This window comes from Eucalyptus grandis, chromosome 11, assembly GCF_016545825.1.
Source record: "Eucalyptus grandis isolate ANBG69807.140 chromosome 11, ASM1654582v1, whole genome shotgun sequence".
Classification (NCBI taxonomy): Eukaryota; Viridiplantae; Streptophyta; class Magnoliopsida; order Myrtales; family Myrtaceae; genus Eucalyptus; species Eucalyptus grandis.
This window is the reverse complement of record NC_052622.1, coordinates 26571498-26584359: the sequence shown is the minus strand read 5'-3', so window position 1 is coordinate 26584359 and position 12862 is coordinate 26571498. Positions and strand designations below refer to the sequence as shown.

Below are 12862 nucleotides of genomic sequence, written 5' to 3'. Positions count from 1 at the left end.
GAGAGGTGAAGAAGGCATAAGGCACTAAATGGGCCCACCCCTCCACATGGCACCTCGTGAGTGGCAGGGGACCACGCTGACGTGGAGCTCCCGGACCACCACCCAATATTTTCTCAAAGAAGTCACCTCAAATTGCGCCACGTGTCTAACGTGGGCCCACATTGTGTTCCAATTTCTTCTCACTCTCCTCTCTCTTCTCTCTCCCTTCTCTGCACGCTCTCTCGCCCAACTCTCTCTCTCTCTCTCTCCGCCGCAGTTTCTCTTCGCCATGCGATATTTTCTCGGGCGAGGAGAGCGGACGAACAGCCGGCCACGTGTCCAACGTGGGCCCACATTGTGAGCCCAGTGAGAAAATATTGCATACCCTTTTCTCCAAATTTCTTCTCACTTTTCTCTCTCCTCTCTCCCTAATTTTAGGCGTGCATTTAATAACATTTCTATTTAAAAATTATTTAGGGAACAGAAATAGAAAAAAGTGTTTCTGTTTAAAAACAATTTTGAATAAAAAATGCGTTTAGTAAAAACTTGTTCGAAAATAAAAAATGAGCAGAAACACATTTGATGAATTTGTGTTATTTTTTTGTTTCTTTTAATTTTTAATTTTTTAATTTTATTTTTCTCTATTTTTCTTTTTATTTTTTTCTTCTTTTGCCCGGTCGCCGGCCTCGGCCATGGTCGACGGCCTCGGCCATGGTCGGCGGCCTCGCCCGGCCACGGTGAGCTCGACCTCGCTAGGGGCGGCAACGCTTCAAAGCAAGGTCACCAGCCCTCAACGGCATCGCCGGCCCTTAACGGCCGATTGCCGGCCATGGGCGAGGCCAACACCGCCAAAGAAAAAGAAAAAGAAAGAAGAAAAAAAGATAAAAAGAGAGGAGAGAGAAAATTTGTTCTTAAATTTTGTTATAGAAACAAGAAATACGTTTTTCTTTTTTTTTTTTTTTTTGTTTCAAATGTGTTTAAGAACAAAAAAATAGATTTGGAACAAAAACGTAAACAAACATGTTTCTGTTTCTTTTTTTGTTCCCTAAAATAAAAAATAGAAATTTTATTCATAAACAGAAATAAAAAACGTTAACAAATAGGGCCTTATTTGCTACGTCGAGACGTGCTTAATATTTTCTCAACGGGAGAAGGAACCCGTGCTTTTTATCGAATCATCCTCAGATACATCGACGGGCACAAAAACCATCATGGGACTCGGTTTCTTGCTTTTGATTTTTGGCTCTGTTCCGAAAAGGACCGCCCCAAAATTTCTTGGTCTTCATGACAGCGCATCAGTAAAATTATTGTTGCATAGGATCCAACTTTTTTTCACCCGAAATTATTTATCTTCCGATCATTCGGCCTCAAAATTGTTAAGGGCCTTCGATTTTGTTATAATTAATGTTATCAATAAATATAAGCAAACATTATTATTTTTCACAAAATATGGAGACATTTTTCAGGTAATTGAATTGATTGCATAACACATCGTCTATTTGCTTCTTGTTTAAAAAATGAAAATGTTGAGGGCAACACATAAATATAAGAAAATGGAGAAAAAAAGTGCTCGTCAAATTTGATATTTTGTAGGAAAATTAATAAAAAAGTCATAGACCTATTGTAATTATGCCAATTTAGTCTTAAACTTTTTTTCCCCAATTCAGTTCTAAACCTTTTGCATTTATATTAATTGAGTCTATTTGGCCAATTTTAATCGGTGGAGCTGACGTGGCACTATTGGTGCTAACATGGCATTTTTAAAATAATATTTTGTTTTTTTAATAATTTTCTTTAATTTTCCCCCTTCCCCTTCCCCTTCCCCTTCCCCATCCCTTAGAGCCGACGAGGGCATCTTGCCCCTCGCCAACTCTCGGTGAGAGTGTTCCGGCCCTTGCCTAGTCGGGTGAGGGCTGTGATGCCCTCACTTGATCTACCCTCACTAGACCAGGTCAGGTGAGGTTGTTGTGGCCCTCACCTAGCTAGATTTAGCGAGGGTGTTGCGGCCCTTGTCTATGGCCAACGAAGGTCGATTGATGACTCTCGCTGGCTCAAAGGGGAAAGGGAAGGGGAAGAGGGAAAAAATTAAGATATTATTTTAAAAATGCCACGTGAGCATTTTTCTGGCCAAAATTAACTGTAATCACCCTCGCCTATGGCTGACAAAGATCAGCCGATGACTCTCGCAGGCTTTAAGGAAAGGGGAAGGGGAAGAGGGAAAAAATTAAGATATTATTTTTAAAAATGCCACGTGAGCGTTGGCTGACTAAAATTAGCTAAATGGACTCAACTGACGCAAATGTAGAAAGTTTAGTACTAATTAAAAAAAATTAAGACTGAATTGACACAATTGCAATAAGTTTAGGACTTTTATGGTAATTCTCTTGATCTTTTTTCTCATAATAATTTCATCCACTATTGAAATGAATGTGGACCTCCAAATTTGATAGCTAGAATGCTACAATCATTAAATGGTCCAAGTTTAGTAAAGTAAAATGCTACAATCATGTAATAACTAGAATGAGGCCCTCGTGATGTCGTGGGAAAAACTAAATTTTTTATGTAACAAATTGTCAAGCCAATGGATTATTTCAACATCATTATCTTTCTTAGAAAGAATGCTTTTGTTGAAACATAATTATATATCATTAGATTTAGGCTTAATCGTACCGTCTAACAACAATATCATAAAACTCTAATCTCTCATCCTAAATTTGATTTTCATATAATAAATTCACAAAGGGAACATTAATGGATTCATTGGTGGAAAAAAGGGAATTTAAAATTACTCTTTGCTTAAAAGAAAAGTTAAAAATTAACAAGGTTATTTCACTAATAGATTCACAAAAGTAACAAAATAAAGAGCAAAAAAAGGAAAAAAAAACTAAGCTATATGAAACCTTATGTTTTTGGAGGAGAAGAAATATAAACCTACTTTCAATAGTCTAGGAATGATATAAACTTCAATCCAACATGTCCTACACATAAGCAACACCTATGTAGCCTTTCCTCAACCTTTCCAATTCTTCCATTGTTATCTTTCGTCCCGGCTAGCATGTGATATCCCGTGTCACGTAAGCAAAGTTATGGCTGGATCTTATATACATTCGATCTCACTTCATGTTAGGTTTTCTAAACCTCATGTAAAGCACATAAACTGGATACATCCTATATCTTCTGGTCTTGCCTTTGGCCATCTCCAGTCGAAACCATCGACATTGGCATGCAAACGAAGGTCTGCGTTCAAACGTTTGATCAAGCTGAGATTTTACTGAGCAGAGAGGGCCAAATGGGTGCCCGTCACCAGACCTTTTCACGCCTTGCAAAGCTTTTAATTTCATCAGAATTCTCCGCCAAGAATCCGATGATCCAGAAGGTGTAGCCTACGCCGAATTAGAACATATTGTTCCTAAAATTACATTGCATCAAGATTCATCCGTGCAATATCTACAAGTCCGCAAGATCTACATGGCCCCAAGCTTCCAATGAAACAGAAAAGGGTCCTGTCTTTTTTGAAAAACTAGCTGTACAAAGCTACCGAACAATATCTGCTCATATCCCACCCGTGTGTCCGTCCAAGTACGATATAGCGACCGCTGCGTGGAGAGCGGCTCCGATGGGTAGAACTTCCTCATCAAGGAAAAAGTATGGGGAGTGCAGCGCCTTATCCGATCCCAGTGTTGCGTTTTTCATGCCGATCATGAAAAATGCGGTCCTCATCTTCTCCGAGTAGAAGCTGAAATCTTCTGCTCCCATGGTCATCGGCAGAAGGTGCACTCGGGATTCGCCAAGCAGGGCTTCGCTGACGCCTTTTGCATGCCCGTACATTGTCTCATCATTCACAGTAGCAGGGTAAGGCCTCATTTTTTCTTCCATGAAGTCGACCGTCGCGTTGCACCGATGCACGGCTGCCTGCAACTCTATTACCTGCAGCAGTTCAGGTGGCGGAAATTAAAGCTCATCCTCATTTCTAAGAAACTAAATGATAGATGAATGTTGCAATTTATGTATTACAACTTCAATAAAAACACACAATACAGGGAGCTTTCAACGCTTCTCTTATGTCATCTAATAAGGAGCAATCTCATGCAAACCAGACGACTTGGAAATTGACGGTAAATCTAGCGATGTATATGTGGAGCGACAGTCACCTCTTTGATCCTCTGTTTTAGACTATACAAGCCATCTGAAGTCATGCTCCTAAAAGTTCCTGCAAACCGGACGATCTCTGGTATTACGTTCAAAGCTTGGCCACCCTCAATGAAGCCCACCGTGATCACCTGTGCATGAGATCAAAATATACCAACTCTAATTGGGGGAATTCAGGCAATACATAAAAGGAAAAAGAAGTTACAGCACGCAAAAACAGAGAATGGTTTGGGTCATTTTGTTAAGGTGTTTAAGAATAATGAATTTACCCGGGCCACAAGAGGATCTGTTTCTCGGGATATGATATGCTGGAGTGCGGTAATTGCAGATGCAGCGGCGAGAATGGGATCGACAGTCACGTGTGGGTTCGCCGCATGCCCTCCCTTTCCTTGTATTGTGGCTGAGAATCTACCAGCCCCTGCTAGCATTGGACCAGGTCTCGAACCGACGCTGCCGGTTTCCATAAGTGGCAAAACATGTAAGCCAAAGATGGCTTGGAACTGATCGAGTGCCCCTTCTCGTAGCATATGGTATGCACCGGCACGACCTTCTTCTCCGGGTTGGAAGACGAGTTTGATCGTGCCCTTTCAGAAGACAATGCCCAAAAAGAGATCAGTCACGAAAGATCGAACTGGGAATGAGTAATTAGATTCTTCTAAGTTGCTCTGGACTATAATTTTACCTTCAAAGAATGCTTCTTGCCGCTGAGCAATCTGGCTGCTCCTAGAAGCATGGTTGTATGAGCATCATGACCACAAGCATGCATTTTGCCATCGTTCTTGCTCTTATGTTCCCACTCTACCAATTCCTTAGCTCGATCAAGGGGAAAAAAAGGGTGTTACTAACACTAAAATTGCTGCATTTCGGGATACAATTACTTAACAAGACGAAGATATATGGGGTCAGTACTCCATATATTAGAGGTGCATGATGGAATCAAGGAGTTTATGATCAATATTATGTCTTGTTTAATCTTGTTTGAAGCTAGGAATATGAGTATGCAAACCCAATAGCTCGCTAAGCCAGGAGAAAAACATGGCTTAAAAAGTGGGTTTTTCAATATCAAGAATGAGCGTATGAACTGCTTGGACCGGACTGGACTGAATTGACTGGTTTTGGGTGGTTCTAGGGGCGCCGATCCAGTTTTTAGTTCCAAAACTTATAATTTGGTTCTGGTCGGGAACGGACCTTCCTTCTTTCTGGTCAGGAACCGGACCTTCCTTCTAATCTCATTTTGCTTCTTTCATATTGCTGCACCAATTCATCCAACTTGCTCATTTTGTCTCTTGCTTCTTTCTTTATTTTACTTTCTTTCTTTTCCTGCAAAGATTCACCAATTTAACCTCCATCGTTTACTTGCACCTTCCTTAAATTTGGGAGTTTGTCAGATTATGGAAGAGAATCCATTGAATCCTCCTCCTTTTTTCAAGCGTACCCCTACAATCATGGCTCCATCATCTCTCAATTTTCTTCACAAATCTTGGACAAAGTTTCGAATTGTGACATGGATTAACAATTCAAGTGATCCAAAATTTGTAGCCAAGATATGTGAATCCACTAAATCAATTGGATTGCCCTAGAACCGTATTGATCGATCGAGTGTCAGGTGGTCTCGTTTCCAGTTCTAGAAATAGGGCATCGGTCCTCCTAGTCTAGTTCTCGATTTTAGGGTAGGACCCGACCGGACTGGAAATCAATCACCCCTCATCAATCCCTGCCTTCTCTTTTAGTTTTGTTGCTCAAAGATGGGATCCATACACGACGAAGAATCCTTATCGATCCATCTGATTCAGATCAGAATCTTGTAAAGCTACACATGGGAATCTCTTCGGTTGTCGTCGAGCTTTAAAAGAACATGTTTTTGTTGTGTTGGATGCGACGACCCCCGAGACCCACAAGCGGAATCTTTCTACTGCAGAAAGCCAATTCCAACTTGGAAACCTATGGAGAAACGACTTGCTCTCACGATGACGTAGCGTTTGACTCTGAAAGTCTAGAGAGAGAGAGAGAGAGAGAGAGAGAGAGAGAGAGAGGAACCTGAACAGGGAGGGCGTCCATGTCGGCCCGGAGAGCGAACCAGGGTTGGTCGCCTGACCCGATCGACGCCACGACCCCGGTCTCGGCCACCGGCCACTTGTACTCGATCCCGAGCGCGTCCAGCTCCGACCGGACGAGCCGACTCGTCTCGTGCTCTTGGAAAGCCAGTTCCGGGCGCTCGTGGATCCTCCTCCTGACGCTCCTCAACCAGCCGAAGAACTCCGGCTCCCTCGCCGCCGCCAACAGCTCCCGCCCCAGAGAACTCAGCTCCAAATCCGAACCCGTATCCGACGTGGATCCTGAAGCCCGTACGGTCTCACGGGCGAGCGCCGCCGCCGCCACCACCAGAAACGAGATGAAACAGTGATGGGGTTCCATCGCTGCTTTTCACGAGGAGAGTTTGGACTCTTTGGAACTACTCGGCGTTCGAATCTGTAGCGTTTCTGAAAGGAAGGCGAATGACGCGACGGCGGAAGGACCCGTGCGCTTTTATCGAATCATCATCCTCGGACACATCGACGGGCACAAAAACCAAACTAGGACCCGGTTTCTTGCTATTGGTTTTTCGCTCTCCGCTCCGAAAAGGACCGCCCGAAAATTTCTCGGCCTTCATGACAGCGCATCAGTAAAATTACTGTTGCATAGGATCCAACTTTTTTCACCCGAAACGATTTATCTTGCGATCATTCGGGGCCAAAATTGTTAAGGGCCATCGATTTTGGACAAGAAAACTACTTATTACGTAAGCGTTGGTTGATCAGCCATGTATTTTGATCTGACTATGATTTGCAGACTTTGTTTTTCAAAGTTTATTTACTGGGATTGTTTAGAAATTAGGGAAAATTATCCAAAAAATCATAAATCGATTATATTCGTATTAATTCGATTCATTAACTTTTCAATTGTGTCAATTTAGTTTTAAACATTTTTCACGTTTTATCAATTAAGTTTTTTTTGGTCGATTATCAATTAAGTTTATTCGGGTAATTTTGATTGGAAATTGCCGACGTAGGCATTGACTGTCCTACGTGGCACAATTAAAGCCGCATTGACATATTTTATAACTTTAAAATTTTTTTATTAGTTTTATTTTCTTTACTTTTATTTTACTAAGGGCGGACAAGTATCACCAGCTAACTCTAGCTGCCACATCCGAATCTAGGTGTCGCAACCCTCGCCCAAGCCCGGTGAGGGCTGCCACGTCATTGTCAGCCACAATGATGGCCCATGAATCTTCATTTAGGGCAACACATGAAAAGGTCTAGGACTAAAATTGAAAATTTTATGACTAAGTTGATAGAAGTACAATGGGTTTACAACTTTTTTAGTAATTTTCCTTGGGAATGGATAAAATCGATGCATAAAATCCTATCACTTATGAATGGATACTATATCATTCTACTGGTCAACAAGTAGGTGCACAAGGTGGAAATCAATTCGGATAATTACTTTTAATTAACCTACAAATTAAATATTTGTGTAATAACATTCAAATAAGATACTTTAGATGGAGACACCAGCTAAGTTAGTGAAATCCTTAATCATATAGTTTTGTTGTTTGTTTACAACTCAATTAAAAAAAATTACATGTACTTTAATACATGATACATAGTTTTATCATGTTGTGTCGGCGAAATAAAATTTTCTAAAAGTCATCCGAATTACTGCATCTATCTTTAAGGAATGTAGAAGTTAAATTTACTGGATATATCAGTCTACCAAAAGTCATAAAGGGCAACGCTAATTATGTTGAGGACTGAATTTCAAATTTGACATATTACGATGATGCGATATACTTTTCTCAGCATATGGTTTTCCACATTTGTACTTTTCTGATGACAACTGCCCATTGGAAATTGCCTTGATGAAATGCAGTCTATAAAGAAACAATCGATCATTTTTGTAAGGGTATGACGAGGTCTAAACCAAACCCTCTTTTTTGGAAATACACCATCCTTACGTGAGAGATTGGATTGCTGTCAATTCTTTGCAAATTTCCATCGCACGCAAACTTGAACAATGGCTAGAGGTCAGATTTATTCTATGTGTTGTTTTCTGCATGTGATTTTAGTTGATGCTTGAATTCTATTCTTCAATACATTATTAGAATCGATCATTTTGTCTTACAATGAAATCAATGGCTCCACTATCAATCGGACAGGATGCGATCATGGTCGACAGCTAGTCACCCAGGACCCTCACCCAGGGCGAAGCCTTCGGTGACCATGCTGGTCACTCATGAATTAAAAGAGCTGGGATGGAATTGATGGATTTGTACTGGAAGATGAATACCGGAGAGAAAGAAAGAAGGAGAGAGGCTTCACCTAATATTTTCTCACATTGGATCCCATTGCAAAGTAAAAATGGATGAAGTGGCCTTAATTGTACACGTGTCAAGTGATAACCGAGCAGTCGGGACTACCTAATATTTTCTCATGTTGATCACTCTGTGAGAATAAAATATATTATTTCTAATGAAATACGTAACTATAGTAATGGGTTCTTGTTCAACTAAGGGATCCCTTTGTTATAATTAATGTTATCAAGAAATATAAGCAAACATTATTATTTTTCGCAAAATATAGAGACACTTTTTCAGGTAATTGAATTGATTGCATAACACATTGTATATTTGCTTCTTCTTTAAAAAATGACAATGTTGAGGGCAACTATATAAAATTTTACAAATCACACGAATGTAAGAAAATTGACAAAAAAAGTGCTCGTCAAATTGATCTTTTTTGGGAGAATTACTAAAAAAGTCTTACACTTATTGTAATTGTGTCAATTCAGCTTTAAACTTTTTTTTTTGGCCAATTCAGTTCTAAAACTTTTGCATTTATGCTAGTTGGGTTCATTCGGACAATTTTGGCCAAGCAGAGTTGACATGGCACTATTGGTGCTGACGTAGCATTTTTAAAACAATTTTTTTAGTAATTTTTTGATTTTTTTAAAATAATTTTCTTTAATTTTCTCCCTTCCCCTTCCCTTAGAGCCAACGAGGGCATCTTGGCCCTTGCCAACTAGCGAGGGCCAAGATGCCCTTGCTTGATTTTCCCTCACTAGACTAGGTCAGGCAAGGCCGTTGCGGCCTTCGCTTGGCCAGATTTGGTGTTGCGGCCCTCGCCTATTGCCTACAACTTTCACTGGCTCTAAGGGGAAGGGGAAGGAGAAGAGGGAAAAAATTAAGATATTATTTTAAAAATTCCACGTGAGTGCAGGCTGGCCAAACTCAACTGGCACAAATAAAAAAAGTTTAGGATTGAATTGACAAAAAAAAAAGAGTTTAAGATTGAATTGACAAAAAAAAAAAAAGAGTTTAAGATTGAATTGACATAGCTACAATAGGTTTAGGATTTTTTTGGTAATTCTCCTGATCTTTTTTCTCGTAACAATTTCATCCACTATTAAAATGAATGCAGGCCTCCAAATTTGATAGCTAGAATGCTACCATCTTTAAATGGTCCAAGTTTAGTAAAGTAAAATGCTACAATAATGTAATAACTAGAATGAGGCCCTTGTGATGTCGTGGGAAAAACTAAATTTTTTATGTAACATTGTCAAGTCAACGGATTATTTCAACATCATTATCTTTCTTAAAAAGAATGCTTTTGTTGAAACATAATTATATATCATTAGAGTTAAGGTTAATCGTACCATCTGACAACAACATCATAAAATTTTAATTTATCATCCTAAATTTGATTTTCATATAATAAATTCACAAAGGGAACATTAATGGATTCATTGGTGGAAAAAAGGGAATTTAAAATTACTCTTTGCTTAAAAGAAAAGTTAAAAATTAACAAGGTTATTTCACTAATAGATTCACAAAAGTAACAAAATAAAGAGCCAAAAAAAGCAAAAAGACTAAGCTATATGAAATCTTATGTTTTTGGAGGAGAAGAAATATAAACCTACTTTCAATAGTCTAGGAATGGTATAAAGTTCAATCCAACATGTCCTACACATAAGTAATACCTATGTAGCCTTTCCTCAACTTTTCCAATTCTTCCATTGTTATCTTTCGTCCCGGCAAGCACGTGATATCCCGTGTCGCATAAGCGAAGTTATGTCTGGATCTTATATACATTTGATCTCACTTCATGTTAGGTTTTCTAAATCTCATGTAAAGCACATATACTGGATACATGCTATATCTTCTGGTCTTGCCTTTGGCCATCTCTAGTCGAAACCATCGACATTGGCATGCAAAGGAAGGTCTGCGTTCAAACGTTTGATCGAGCTGGGATTTTACTGAGCAGAGAGGGCCAAACGGGTGCCCGTCACCAGAACTTTTGATGCCTCGCAAAGCGCTTAATTTCATCAGAATTCTCCGCCAAGAATCTAATGATCCAGAATGTTTAGCCTATGCCGAATTAGAACATCTTGTTCCTAAAATTACACTGCATCAAGATTCATCCTTGCAATATCTACAAGTCCGCAAGATCTATATGGCCCCAAGAATCCAATAGAACAGAAAAAGGGTCCTGTCTTTTTTGCAAAAAACTAGCTGTACAAAGCTACTGAACAATATCTGCTCATATCCCACTTGCGTGTCCGTCCAGGTACGATATAGCGACCACCGCATGGAGAGCGTCTCCGATGGGCAGAACTTCCTCATCGAGGAAAAAGTATGGGGAGTGCAACGCCTTATCCGATCCCAGCGTCGTGTTCTTCACGCCGATCATGAAAAATGCGGTCTACATCTTCTCTGAGTAGAAGCTGCAATCCTCTGTTCCCATGGTCATGGGCAGAAGGTGCACTCAGGATTCGCTGAGCAGGGCTTCACCGACGCCTTTCGCATGCCTGTACATTGCCTCATCGTTCACAGTAGCAGGGTATGGCCTCATTTTTTCTTCCATGAAGCCAACTGTCGCATTGCACCGATGCACGGCTGCCTGCAACTCTATTACCTGCCGAAGTTCAGGTGGCTGAAGTTGGAGCTTATCCTCATTTCTAAGAAATTAAATGATGGATGAATATTGCAATCTAAGTAGTATAACTTCAATAAAATCACACAATACAAGGACCTTTAAACCCTTCTCTTATGTCATCTAATAAGGAGCAATCTCTTGCAAACCAGACGACTTGAAAATCGATGCTACGTATATGTAGAGCGACGGTCACCTTTTTGATCCTCTCTTTTAGACTATACAAGCCATCTGAAGTCATGCTCCTAAAAGTTCCTCCAAACCGGACCATCTCCGGTATCACGTTCAAAGCTTGGCCACCCTCGATGAAGCCCACCGTGATGACCTATGCATGATATCAAATATACCAATTCTAACTAGGGGAATTCAAGCAACACATCAAAGGAAATAGAAGTTACAGCAAGCAAAAACACAGAATGGTTTTGGGTCATTTTGTTGATGTGTTTAAAAATGATGAATTTACCCGGGCCTCAAGAGGATCCGTTTCTCGGGAAATGATATGCTGGAGCGCGGTAATTGCAGATGCAGCGGCAAGAACAGGATCTACAGTCAGGTGTGGGCTCGCGGCATGCCCTCCTTTTCCTTGTATTGTGACCAAGAACCTACCAGCCCCCGCTAGCATTGGACCAGGCCTTGAAGAAATGCTGCCGGTTTCCAAATGTGGCAAAACATGTAAGCCAAAGATGGCTTGCAGTTGATCGAGTGCTCCTTCTCGTAGCGTATGGTACGCACCGGCATGACCTTCTTCTCTGGGTTGGAATATGAGTTTGATCGTGCCCTTTGGGAAGACAGTAGCCAAAAAGAGATAGGCACTAAAGATCGAACTGGGGATTGAATAAATTATTCTAAGTTGCTCTGGACTGCAATTTTACCTTCAAAGAGTCCTTTTTGCTGCTGACCAATCTGGCTGCTCCAAGAAGCATAGTTGCATGAGCATCATGACCAAAAGCCTGCATTTTGCCATCGTTCTTGCTCTTATGTTCCCACTCTACCAATTCCTTAGCTCGATCAAGGGAAAGAAAAGGGTGTTACCGACATTTAAATTGCTGCATTTTGGGATACAATTACTTAACAAGACAGAAGATATATGGAGTCAGTATACGTAGTAGGCCCATGATGGAATCAAGGAGAAATCAGAGTGCTAGCCACTCTTTGCTGGGATTAGAAAGCTTATTATCTATTTTGACTACGTCTCGTTTAGTCTCGTTTGATGCAAGAAGTATGAGTATGCAAACCGAATAGCTCCCTAGGCCAGGAACAAAACTTGGCTTAAAAAATATACAACTATTCGGACTGGACTGAATCAGTCGTGTTTTGGGTGGTTCTAGGGGGCACAAATCCGGTTCCCGATTTCATAAAATTGAAACCTGTAATTCTCGGTCTAGTTCCTGGTTCCAAAGTGGGAACCATGTCCTTCTCACACCTCGCTTATTCTAAATGATGAAGCAAATCTTTGTTTCTTTCATATGACTGTACTGAGTCATCTAACTTGCTCCTTTTGTCTCTTGCTTCTTCCTTTATTTTACCTTTTTTTCTTTTCCTACAAAGATTCACCAATTTTACCTCCATCACATACTCACATTTTCCTTAAATTTGTGAGTTCGTTGTTTATGGAAAAGAATTCACCAAATCCTTCTCCTTTTTTCAGGCATGCCTCTACAATCACAGTCCCATTATCTCTCAGTCTTCTTCTCAAATCTTGGATGAAATCCCAATTTTGAATTGCAACATGGATTGACAATTCAATTAATCCAAAAATTTCG

The 12862-nt window shown here is 40.4% G+C and overlaps 2 protein-coding genes across 2 annotated transcripts; both read right to left on the bottom strand.

Moving 5' to 3' along the window:
* Nucleotides 1–3229: 3229 nt before the first annotated feature.
* Nucleotides 3230–6714, bottom strand: LOC104426064 (IAA-amino acid hydrolase ILR1-like 4). The gene is made up of 5 exons (XM_010038997.3): nt 6166–6714; nt 4811–4936; nt 4398–4712; nt 4131–4259; nt 3230–3906 (listed from the first exon to the last, which is right to left on the bottom strand). Exons 1-5 carry the CDS (start codon nt 6541–6543, stop codon nt 3532–3534), a joined length of 1323 nt encoding a protein of 440 aa, XP_010037299.2. The 5' UTR covers nt 6544–6714; the 3' UTR covers nt 3230–3531.
* A 4217-nt stretch (nt 6715–10931) lies between these two features.
* On the bottom strand, nt 10932–12055 carry LOC104427760 (IAA-amino acid hydrolase ILR1-like 7). The gene is made up of 4 exons (XM_039305228.1): nt 11972–12055; nt 11563–11877; nt 11296–11424; nt 10932–11081 (listed from the first exon to the last, which is right to left on the bottom strand). The coding sequence occupies exons 1-4, from the start codon at nt 12053–12055 to the stop codon at nt 10932–10934; spliced, it is 678 nt and encodes a 225-aa protein (XP_039161162.1).
* Nucleotides 12056–12862: the final 807 nt, after the last annotated feature.